Source organism: Lolium perenne, chromosome 1 (assembly GCF_019359855.2).
Source record: "Lolium perenne isolate Kyuss_39 chromosome 1, Kyuss_2.0, whole genome shotgun sequence".
Taxonomy (NCBI): Eukaryota; Viridiplantae; Streptophyta; class Magnoliopsida; order Poales; family Poaceae; genus Lolium; species Lolium perenne.
In genome coordinates, this window is record NC_067244.2 from 147,586,959 (window position 1) to 147,599,603 (window position 12,645).

Consider the following 12,645-nt stretch of genomic DNA (forward strand, 5'->3'; position numbering starts at 1 on the left):
TCAATTTGAATTATGAGATATTCATGTGATGTTTGAATTTGAAATTCAAACTTACTAAGTTGAATTCAATCATGCAACTTAATGTTTGTGATGCACTATTCCCCTCTCTTCTCAAAAACCCTAGTTTAGTTAAGTGAGGTCCAAATTTATTGCACTCTCGAAACCCTACCCCTGTAAGGTGTCGAGAGAGAAACTTGTCCCCCTTCGATGCAGTTTTCTTTAAAAGCGCGAAATTTCCCCAGAATTTACGATGCAATGCACATCCCTTTCTAAAATCTACCCCTCGATCGTCTCTAAACCTGGGACATTACAACGAAGTCCGGAGGAGAGACGAAGAGGGGCCACAGGGCAGCCATACCATGCCTTGGCGCGGCCCAAGCCCTAGCCGCGCCAAGGGGTGGTGTGGGCCCCCCGGTCTCCACCGACCTTGCCCTTCCGCCTATTTATTCACGATCTCGGGAAAAACCTAAACACCCGAGCCTCCATCCACGAAAAGTTCCGTCGCGGCCGCCATCGCAGACCCTAATTCGGGAGGGTTCTGAAGCTCTTCCCGGCACTCTGCCGGAGGGGGAGATCATCACCGGAGGCCTCTACATCACCATGCCCGTCTCCGAAGTGATGCGTGAGTTGTTCATCCCTGGACTACGGGTCCATAGCAGTAGGTAGATAATTGTCTTCTCCAATTTTTGCCTCATATTTAGATCTTGTGAACTGCCTATCATGATCAAGATCAACTTTATGTAATGCTACATGTTGTGTTTGCTGGGATCCGATGAATATTGAATACTATGTTGAGATCGATTATATACTTGTCATATGTTATTTGTGATCTTGCATGCTCTCCGTTGCTAGTAGATACTCTGGCCAAGTAAATGCTTGTGACTCCAAGAGGGAGTATTTATGCTCGATAGTAGGTTCATGCCTCTAGTTTTCTGGAAGGGTGACAATAACTTCTAAGATTGTAGATATTCTGTTGATAATAGGGAGAAAACAACAATGTTTTATCCAAGGGTAATTCTATTATTTACTTTACACACATTGCTTAATGCGATAATCTGTTGCTTGCAACTTAATACTGTAAGGGGCTCGGACGATAACCGGAAGGTGAATTATTAGTCATAGATGCAATTGGATTACGGTCTATGTATTATGTTGTAATGCCCAAACGAATCTCATAGTATTCATCTTGTCATGTATGGTCTTTGTTCTGTCACTTGCCCAGCTGTAATTTGTTCACCCAGCATGTTATTTATCTTTATGGAGAGACACCTCTAGTGAACTGTGAACCCCGATCCTTTCTTTTACACTGCAAATACATGTTCTTGTTATTGCCAACTCCCACGGCAACAGTTCTTTTACTGTTTTTTTTATTCCACTGCAAACAAACATCTCTTTCCACACTTTACATTTAATCCTTTGTGTTTAGCAAAACCGGTGAGATTGACAACCTCACTGTAAGTTGGGGCAAAGTATTTTGGTTGTGTTATATGCAGGTTCCACGTTATTGCTAACGCCGGTAGTGCGTCCTGCCACAAGTTAGCTAGCAATACCTTTCGAAGTCACGCCTTTCTTCTACTAGTCGATTAAACCTTGGTTTTTTACTGAGGGAAAACTTACTACTGTGCTCATCATACCTTTCTCTTGGGTTCCCCAACGTTGTGCAATCTGCGCTCATCAAATATCTGTCGGCATAGAGAAAGGAGTATAATCAACTCATTTGTTGGCAAAGGTTTTATGTATACCTACATGCTATCTGTTGGCATGGTGTAGGGTATACACCAATTTATTACATGTCAATATAGGGGTGTAGCAACATTAACAAATCGTGTGTCGTCGTAGGGGTGGTATATCCCGAACATGCGCCAAAATTTTCACACAACCTAGGTAAAAAATGAGCAACAACATTATCACTAGGATAATTTTTTTTTTTGAAAGAACAGGAAATGCTTCTTTTGTGACAAAGAGGAAACAATTCTACACTTCTTTTGTGTTATGTCATCTTGCTTTCATTGAATTAAGAAAGTTCATGCTACTTTAACTTAGTTGAAAAGGGCTAGTAGAAAACCTATAGCTCAAATTCACATGGGAGATTGTGCTTTGTGTTGGCCCATACGTAGGGATGGAGACATGACCGTGGATAATTGCATGTTTAATTATCCTATCCTTAATTGATTTGGACCTGGTGATGTAAATAGAAGCCCAATATAGCCCATTCTCCCGTGGTAATCTTTGTTTAGTAGAGAAAATGTCAATCCTGCCCACCGCCATACAGATTGCAGCCAATTGTAACGCCATATCGAGCGATCAGCACTCACATATGTCGAAACCTATGGATCTTCGTGACTGCATCTAGCTGATATGTCTGAAAAGTATTTATTTATTTAAAAATTTGTTATGTTAAAATTACTAATATTTAATAAATTAATTATATTTATTGTAACTAACTTATTAGTAGTTGAAAAGTGCAAACTTTTTATTTACACTTTGTTATGTAGGAATTACATGAAAATTACAAAGGAGACCCTCGTTGCAGTATAATTCAGAGTTTCCATAGAGGAGAATTTTCAAAGGTTGCTACGACATGATCCAAAGATGACATCAAACGGAAAATATCAAAACATTGAAGTTGTGGGAATTTCACGCTTATTTTTTCATATATGAAATATAAAAATCCAAGTTTGTGTGCGACTGGAATGCCCCATCACCGAAGGTCTAAATCTAAACTATGGGAGTCCAAAAGTGAATGACGAGATTGACTATAACTCTTGCTACATTCGATGGATGATTCGATCAGGGTTCGATCTATGGACTGGGGAAACAGAGAGAATGCCTAGTAACATCCTAGAGGCGCTCAAGAACCCTTGGATCAAAGGGTCAAGGATCCCAAGGCCAAGATCGGGGACGAAACCAGCAGGGGCGGGCTGGGGCCATGGCCCCCTTATGGTGTAAAAGTTTGTAAAAAAACCTTGCTAATATGTATGTTTGACTTGCAATTTACCTGAAATTTACCTATATGCCCCCCTCCAACAAATTTTGCATGCAATTGGCCCTCTTGTGTTACTTTCATGGCTCTATCCCTAGCCATGATGCAATTTCCAACACTTTTTTATGCGAAACCTATTTTTAGGCCCTGATATATGTAAAATGTATCCAAGAAATTTGTAGTTTATTATGCGATATTCTAAATTATTTCCATCATAATTAGACTTTCCGTCGTCTATTTTAATGTGGATTTCCCACGATGGGGGACCCGTTCCCGCTAGTTCTTTGTCTTCCATGGTTTGGCATAATAGGAGACCTCCGATTTGAGAGATACTATGGTCATATCCATTTTGACCTTGAGCTTTAAGGTCTTTCCATGGAGGGAAAGAGGGCGGCTGACATCAAGTAGGGGAGCGCGCGCAGTGGAGCTGCAGGCAAGATTACTGTAGCGGGTTGTGCCAGCAAGCGAGCGATGGAGCGAGGGAAGGAAGAGAGAGGAGAGGAACACGTGAGTGGGTCCAGGGGGTCAGCATGATGCGCGATGAGAGGGACAACTGATCTTTTCCTCTAGATCCGCTGACGGATCGGCAACATTTTCATTTGTTATTCTAAGTGAGTCTATTTCAAAACCATAGCAATATTAATCTTTTCTTCTCACTCTTTTGAAACAGGAGACATACCTCTATCTAGGTTCAAGGAGGTTCATATTTTCTTTTTTATATTTAATCAAACTTTGGAAGCTTTGATTTTTTGCTAATTTTATAATCTTTATTTATTGAAGCAAGCATTTACATTTTAGCGGAATGAATTCAAATCTAGTTGCTTCACTCTGTTTTCCTCAATAAAATTGCCTGTTGCGTCACGTCCAAAGAACCCGCTCGGCGCCAGCCGTTGCACGTGGCACTTGCTTTCATCTCCCCACGGAAACCCAACTCCAAGATCAAGATACGAAAATGACACCCCAACAAACCAAATCTGTGAATGCTGGTGGTAGGAAAAACGGGACGGAAAGATGCAGCCGTGCCTTTGTACCCCCTTCCTGTTGAATTCCGAACCTGTAGCCACAGCAAGTATTTCCCTGACCGTTCGACTACTATCACGCGCGGGCGCGGCGGAGCCTTGCCGACGTCGGCGCCTCCGTTGCGACGGCGACATGCGCGCGGCCGACCTGGAACACAGCACACAAAGACGGAGACATCCAGCCAAGAATTAAATAGAGGTATACATCTAAGCGCTACAAAAATCCCAACCCGCGCGCGTACGTACGCCGGTGAGTACGTACGCGAGCTAGCTACCATGAATGCCATGCCAGCTCGGCCGCCATTTACACATCCCAATTCCCCATCAAATCAGTCGTTGTCGCGTCCGTCCCCGATCGATCTCCGGTCTATGATGATCCCTGTACAGATCGACCGACGGATCACCCGGCAAGGTCGCGGAGGAGGTGGAACCCGGTGGCGCTCAGCCCCCGATGGTACTGCTGCGACGCCGCTGCGTCGGCGTCTGACGGCATGCCGGCCCCATACTGGCCACTGTTAGAGGAGTGCACGCCTCCGCCCAACTGCTGGTCGCCGGCCATGAACAGGTACTCGGCGGCGCCGCCGTGCGCCGTGGAGGCCGACGGGGACGCGGCGGCGAATGCGGCTACGTTCACGCCTCCATGTCCATGGTACTGCTGCTGCTGGTGCTGAAGGCCCAGCGTGAGCGACACGCCGTTGCCGCCGAACCCGGCCGCGGCCGCCTCGTACGGGTCGAAGCCGAGGTGGTCCATTATGCCGAAGTTGAGGGCCTGCCCGTGCTGGTCCGCGCCCCGGCCGATGCTCACGACGGAGGCCAGCGAGCCGGCGTCGTGCAGGTGCAGCTGCGCCCGCGTCGGCTTCTGCTCGCCGCCGCCCTCGCCTCCGCGCCCATCGTAGCTCCCAACCGGATTAGGGTTCCCTAGGTCACTGGCCTGCTGCGTGGAGTGGCCGCCGTCGCCGCTCCCCTCCTCCTTGTCCTTCATCTCCTCCGCGTACATCTCCTCCACCATCGGCTTCCACAGCCTAACCCTCGCGTTGATGAACCAATTCGAAACCTGCATACGTACGTCGCCACAAGTTAAGATTTGCATCGCACACCACACACTTAGTTAGATTCTTCATTTGAGCGATCACCACCACGTGAATTCACAAACGTACGGTAGACTCGGACGTGTCACCCGACCGAGGACGAGTAGTATGTTGACTTCTTACTCCCTCTATTCCATAATTTTTATCGTAGATTCGGACGCATCCATACACAAAATGTGTTTAGATACATCAAAATCACGACAACAATTATAGAATGGAGGAAGCAGCAAGTTGCAGCTCATAATTAGTGGCACGGAACCGGCCAGCATTATATATTTATGCGTAGCCAATGACATGAACAACACAACGATTACGACGTGATGATCGATCAGTATCAAGCAGTGTGTGTGTGGGTAATTATTGGATAGGAATTCGTTAACATTTTTGTATGATTGCAGCTGATGGATGGACGGATGATTTGATGGATGAACTGGTGACAAGGAGGAGGAGTACGTACTTGGCTCCGTGATAGGCCCGTCTGCCGCGCCAGGATGTGCTTATCCACGTCGCTCGGGTACCTGGATGAGAAGATGCATGCCAGTTTAGGGCGTCATATAATCTGCCCTCCCACCATCTCGATCATACAGGTTGTACAGTTAGTGTAGCTAGAAGTATGCAGCAAGAAAAAACAAATCGTGATTCTGTATGTAGATTTGATTAGCACAAGAGAAGATATCTAAGGGCCGGGTACTATTAGGTTGTAAAGTGTGTTCGCACGTAGATAGGACGTGGAATATTCCTACAAGACAAGGGCGGTATTTGATGTGAACATTGCAACAGTAGTAGAGAGAAGAAGAGCATTTGTTGGCATATGAATATAACTAATTATATGTATATATAATTCTCGATAGAAACCATATACGAGCAAGACTAAGTGAGTATGTGGCTATATGCTGTTTTGTCAGCGTTAATTAAAAATTAGCCAATATGTGTATAATTCTCGATAAAAACCATACGAGCAAGACTAAGTGAGTATGTGGCTATGTGCTGTTTTGTCAGCGTTAATTAAAAATTAGCCAATCAGGAGTATACATATAAGAAAAGTGATATATACATGGGAACACACGAAGCATAGCTCCTTTGTTCATCATTAGAAAGTACCAAATAAAATACTACCTCTATTCATAAAAAAGATGTTGAATTCTGAAAAATGTTCAGCATCTGAATTATGAAAAATGTTCGGCATCTTTTTATGGATGGAGGGAGTATAAGATTTCCAAAAACCAATGAGAATTTTTCTCTAAACTAAACCTAGGGCGCAAAACAAAAAAAAAGTTGCTGCTAACAAATGATATGCTCCCTCTTTGCCAAAAACTGCAATGCATGTTAGTTTTAATAAAAATCAAACGATGTAAAATTTGAGTAAAGATGTAGAAAAATGTAACACCACCTATAACGATCATCAATTTTTTTACATCATTTAACTTTAATTTTGAAAAAGAAAAAAACTAAGATGCCCTGCATTGTGACAAAGAGGGAGTACCATGGAAGAGAAATATGCCATGGAGCAAAATACAAGGACCAACAAGATGTTTAAAATGATGTGCACAGTTGAGCATCAGTTGATGTGCAACGCATTTGGATGGTTAGCATCTTCTCCAAGTACTCCCTCCAAGTGATCCCTAAATATTTCTTTCTTAGAAAAATCTATCATCTAACAATGCGGGCAGCAAAACATGCAGGTCAATCTTCTTGTAGAGAGACAGTCATTAGAAGTGTAGAACGCTAGTAATTAGTACGATGCTAGGAAAAGATCGAGTAGGAAACTAGAAATTGACGGAGGGCATAATAATAACCAAGCAAGCAAGTAAGGATCAAGTGCTTACGGGTGGAGGAAGTGCTCGAAGAGCCAGGCACGGAGGACGGAGACGGCGCGCTCCGGCAGTCCTCGCTGCGGGCGCCACGGGTGGCTGTCGAGCATGCCGGAGTGGTACGCCTTGTGCTGCCTGAGGCACTGGTCCAGCGCCCTGAGCCTGGGCGTCTCCCCCCTGGTCATCCCGGGCACGGCGGCCCCGGCGTCCTTCTCCCCCAGCGCCCCGCGCACCGCCCGGACCTGTGCCGCGACGCCGTCCCTGACGCTCCGGAAGTGCTTGGAGATGGTCCGCGACGCCATCCTGGTGTACACCGCCGCCGCCTGCTGCCCGGCGACCGCCTCGAAGGACCCCGCCACCGCCCTCATCTGCTCGCGGTACCTCCGGTACCTCCTGTCCACCTGCAATTCAGAGTCAGATAAGCTGTAGGAATGAAAATTAGAATCACTGTGGATTTCGAAATGCAACAGTGTTTTGACTCTTGACTAGCTGTAGCGCTGCGCCTGCGTGTCTAGCTAGTAGCCTAGTACTAGGCTGCACTGCACCTACCTATGAATTGCACTGTAGTAGTACAAGTGGGCAGTGTACACAAGAAAGGCAAGGGAAGTAGGAGATGGCCCTGCGCAAGTGCAGAGATCGCCATGGAGCCACTGACCAGAGACTGCGAGTCGGTGCATGAGATTCATGCAGAGACCAGAGAGAGAGAGAAGGGGGTGTAGGCCGTCTAGGGACTAGGGGTGGCATGCCCAGTACAGACTACACCTAGCTAGTAGCTAGAACTGTAGCGATCGAGGCGAAGGGATAGAGGTTTCCAGAAGGGGACGGTGAGGCCCAGGAAGGAATCACCCCCACTGTGCCTGTCCCAGGAACCCTCCTTGGGCAAGTCATGATGGAACTGCCACTCCTCTCGCCTGCATCTTTTGAGATTTCCAAGAAACTGGTAGTTTCTGACGCACGGAAAGCATGGCCCGTGATCGATGACCGGTTGAGGAACCGAGGTGTGGTTAGCTAGTCAAGATGCTAATCTAGGCTAACGTACCTCTTCGATCATGGTGTAGAGCCTGGCCTTGAGCCTCTGCAGCTCGGCGGCGTCCATGCTCTGGATCCGCGTCGACGACGGAGGCGGCCACGACGCGGAGGACGACGAGCCGCCGCCGCCGCCGGCTGCCTCTTCCTGCGCCGACTTCTTCGCCGCCTGCTTGGCGGTGGCCTCCATCGGGATGCTGCAGACCTCCTGCAGGAGCTGCTGCGTCGGGACCAGGAACCTGGACCCGCGCAGGTGCCACCCGCCGCCGCCGCCGCCATGCGCCTGCCACGCCGTCTGGTGCTGCAGCTGTTCACCACCGAGCTGCTGCTGCTGCTGCTGGTGGTGCAGCATGAAGGACGTCGACGGCGAGACGGCGTCCGGCTGGCCGTGGAGCGAGAGCGACAGCGGCGCCCGTCCCATCTGCTGGTACTGCAGCTGTTGCTGCTGCTGCTCGGCGCGGAAGAAGCTGATGGTGGACGAGCCGTCCACGTCGTCGAGCGCGGCCTTCGGCGCCATGCCGCCGAAGCCCCTCGCCCCGAACATCTCCGCCGTGGCGGAGTGGTGGTGCGATCCTCCGTCGCCGTACATCTCGTGCTCCCCGCCGGCGTCCACCTCCGGCACCAGCGTGACACCGCCTCCTCCTGGCGGCGCCGCGAAGTAGTCCGCGTACCCCAGGCTCGGATCGTGCGCCATCTTTATACCCGACCGCCGCGCGCTCTCGTCTTCGTTAGCCTGTCGATCGAGGACGGACGGAAAAGGCTAGCTAGCTCGGAAAACGAAAAGTGGAGGCAGGACAAGGGAGGCGAGCACGGAGAGGGGAAGCTAGCTAGCTAGGAAATAAAGCGAGGCGACTGGCGAGATGGATGGAGACGCGCGCGCCTTTGCGCAAAGGGGAGGGAGCAGCGCGCGCAGGGCCATATCTTTGTGACGAGGAGACGGACGACGTGAGCTCCATCGGAATGAGATGGGTGGATGGGATATCATGTTTCGTAAGTAGCAGGGGACACTCTCACACGGGGAGATCGAGGCAGTAGCTAGGACAAGAAAGGCGCACACAAGCACACAGACACAACATCTCCTTGGGTTTTAGAGCATCTCCATAGCCATATCAGAATGCGAAAACCCGCTTTTAAATTTGGGAGCATATGTTTACAGTAAATACTTAAAATTTTAAAAAATATGAATAATTTTTTTGCGCGTGTTTGTTGATATTATATGTGTGCAAGCCAAGTTTCACGGAAACTTAACACTTTTTGTGTCCTGTATAAAAAAGATAAAGAAATTAAATATCTTGTCAAAAGCACCAACCCATAGTTCTACGGTGCAAGACAACAAACAGAACGAAACCCTAGCTCTTGGTCGCTCCCGCGAGCGACGCGAGGGCTCCCAGCCACGATGGGGAGGTCGAGGGTAGTGACGACAACCCATGCACGCGCAACCGCACCATGGAGGAGGCATTCTCCCAAAGCAATTTCACGGGAATGCTGACTTGTGCGAGTCATCAACCATTTTGGAAATCCGTTGGTGTCCGCAGGTTTGAACTCTCTTTACCCAAAGTAGTATATTGGAATGACTTGTTTTACTAAGCCCTAAGAGAAGCCCTCCGCATGCATCCCAGTTAAGAAACCTCTCCTCGTTGTGAACAACAATCTCGTGCCTCCGAACTAGCGCCTCCCCATTGGGTGGAATATCAACTCCATGGATACGCCATCACACAAATCCCCCACGGCATCGCACTGGAGGAGTACATAAAATGCTAACGAAATGTCCTCACACTGGAGTTGCTGCTCAACCCGACTGGGCCACCAAGAGTGTCTTGCGGCTGCCGCTCTTCTAGGTGGAATGTGAGGCGGAGCTCACGAACCTCTATGGGCCCTACGGTGGGTCATACGACCCCATCGGCCAACATCAGTGGCTGGACAGTCGTTATGTCGATGTTGTCTTGCCCACTACGGTTATGTGTGAAAGGGTATTTTACTCCTGTCCGTTTTTTTGGATAATGATGACACCATAGCTATTGTGTAAACAAATATTACCTCTAAGTGGGCATACATGTTTTAGTTCACCCATATCAAAACTATGTGTAGTTTTAGAATGAACTGAATAAATAAGAGAAATAAACATGCATATGATAAAGCTAATAGTTGTAACTTCTAGCACGATAAAGATAGTGCCATCGCATTTCCAAGGTCCACCATGCTAGTTTAACAAAATATGAATGAAATTTTGGGTTATCTATTTTATGCCCACGTTTGTTAGTTTGCTAAGTTATACCCTTGTCGGCTTGAGATAGGCAAAAAAAAAAGTTGAAACCAAAACTATAATACCTTAAGCATCCAAGCTCCAAATAAGATCGAAATCAATAATCTCTTTGGAAATATAACGACAAGAACTATCCAACAATACATAGAGGTTTAAACCTAATTAACTCAACGAAGAACAGAGCTAAGAGCATCTCCAGTCGCGTCCCCCAAACCGTCCCCCAAACCGCGCCGGATTGAGCGTTTGGGGGACGTGTTTCGTTCGTGCCGCGTTTGGGGGACGTCGCTCCCCAGTCGCGTCCCCCAAACCAAATTTCGCAAATTTTAAACTTAAGCGAGATTCATCCAAACTTGCCATATATTACATAGATTCGAACGAAATTTGACTAAATTTAAACTAAACCTAATCTAGAACCACTTGCGGCGGCCGGAGGCGTCGTAGTACTGCTGAAAGTTGTACATGTCGTTGGTGACGACCTCCTGCTTGACGCGCTCGTCGACGGGCTCGTCCTTCACCAAGCCGCTTGGTCCTGCCTCGCCGTCGTCGGAGAGGTCCACCAGCGGCTTGCCGGAGTCGCGGATGGACATGGCGATCGCCACGTCGAGGTCGCCCCTCCAGGCGTCCTTGTCGTTCATGGACGCCAAGAACGCCGCCCGCAGACCTGGGCAGTCCTCGGGGTCGTCGCTGCTGGCGATGAGCTGCTGCTGCCGCTCGTACTCCGCCAGCAGTGCCGCCTGCGACGCTTCCTCCGGCTCCTCCTTCACCTCCGGCGTCGGGATGAGGAGGGCGCCGCCGCGCCTCCCTTGCTGCCGCCGGCTGCCGCGCTGCCGCCACGCCTCGTGTTGATGGGCGTCGCAGGCTCCTCCTTCACCTCCCGTTTGGGGACGGTGTAGGGCGCCGACCGGTAAGACGAGGACGGCGTCGATCGCGCCGGTCCTAAGGAAGAAGAGTGCGAGGAGGACGAGTACGTCGTCCTACTCGGCTGCCATTGAGGAGACGGCGGCGGTGACGACGACATCTCCAGCCTTGGAGCGCCGTTGCGGATGCCGCGGATGACGTTCTCGAGGGTGCGCCCCGGAACGCCCCAGAACAGGGCGCGGTCGTCCTTGTTCCAGCTATTGGGGCCGCCGACGAGCCCGTCGGTGTTGTGCATCTCGACATCGTACTTCGCCTGGAAGTACGTCGTCCACCAGGCGTCGTTGTTGTTGGCCGCCCACGTCGGATCCAACCGCTCCTCGGCGGTGAGTTGAGCCCGACGGGCCTTGATGGCGTCCCTCCATTGGTCCGTGCGCGGCTTCGGCGGCGGCGGAACGCCAATGCCATTCACGGCCATCTTCCAGCCGCCGCTTCTTGCAGCCGCATGTCCGGCGGGACTGGATACCGGGCGTTGTACAGCGCCCACGCCTCCGCCACGGTGAGGCTGCCGCGGCCGAAGCCGTTCGCCGTGGCGATCTTGCAGGAGGACGAGCTCGACATTTTTGGAGCAGCGAGGAGAAGATCTGGGAGGGGGGAGGCGGCGGCGACGAGATGGTTTGTGAGCGGTGAGAACTGCAGGACGTCTTTAAACAGCGGCGGCAGCGGGTGGTTGCACGCAATAACGCCGGCGCGGACGGCCACGCGGCCATGCACGACGAGACGCGTCCCTGCATCGCCTGGAAAAACATGGACGCCATTAGTGTCGCTTGACCAAAGGTAGGCGACGGGGTTTTAGGCTTCCGAGCCGCTGACGCGTCGGGCCCGCATCGGTACGCCTCGCTTTTCGTTGTGTCCGGCGTGCCCGGGGCGTCCCCTGTGGGACGGGGACGGGCTCGGGGCGCCGGACACCGTATGGGGGCGCGCCGGACAAAAATAGGCTTTAGGGGACGCGACTAGAACGGTTTTTTGGTCCGGCGCGCTCCAAATTCCTTTGGGGATGCTTTGGGGGACGCGCTAAGTTATCTATGTGGGCAAAACTGAACACAAGACACGGCCCTGAAGATGTTGGTGGTACTCCAATATACTAGGAGATGGGGAAGGTTAACTTGACCATGACATGCTCGACGTTCGTTTGGTTGGGCAGGGCACACGTACGTACGGCTCTGGGAAAAACAAAACGCGGTGGTTGCAGCGTCGTGATGCAAGTTGCGCTGCAAACCTCCGGGCAAGGAGGGGGTGCTCCAGGCTGAACGCTGGCGCCGACGACGTCTGGTCCGCGGGCAAGGGTGGTCCACGTACGGCGAGTCGTCGACGGACCAACTAATCGCCACTGGGAAAACTGGCCTATTGGACACGACGGAGCGACCGGGACCAGCAATATCGATCGCTATCGCGCATCTCCCTCGTTGCTAAATACGGAGTAGTCCGGTGGATTATGTGTGTGAGAGTGAAATCTCCTCAAGTGTATTTTACGAGTACTCCTATTTGCGTACCGGATCGACGTCGTCGCTATTGTTTTCCCGGCCGTAAGTTTACGTAC

General features: G+C 50.2%; 1 protein-coding gene across 1 annotated transcript; it reads right to left on the reverse strand.

Moving 5' to 3' along the window:
* Nucleotides 1–4,173: 4,173 nt before the first annotated feature.
* LOC127307215 (uncharacterized) lies at nt 4,174–8,860 on the reverse strand. Its single transcript, XM_051337946.2, has 4 exons — nt 7,941–8,860; nt 6,917–7,302; nt 5,548–5,608; nt 4,174–5,056 (listed from the first exon to the last, which is right to left on the reverse strand). Exons 1-4 carry the CDS (start codon nt 8,619–8,621, stop codon nt 4,403–4,405), a joined length of 1,782 nt encoding a protein of 593 aa, XP_051193906.1. The 5' UTR covers nt 8,622–8,860; the 3' UTR covers nt 4,174–4,402.
* Between the last annotated feature and the right edge of the window lie 3,785 nt (nt 8,861–12,645).

Coding starts and splice junctions, on each gene's coding strand:
- LOC127307215 (XM_051337946.2), bottom strand. CDS start 8,621: ATGGCGCACGATCCGAGCCTGGGGTACGCGGACTACTTCGCGGCGCCG. Junction 7,303..7,940: donor TCTACACCATGATCGAAGAG/GTACGTTAGCCT, acceptor TCTGAATTGCAG/GTGGACAGGAGGTACCGGAG. Junction 5,057..5,547: donor CGGGCCTATCACGGAGCCAA/GTACGTACTCCT, acceptor GTACGTATGCAG/GTTTCGAATTGGTTCATCAA.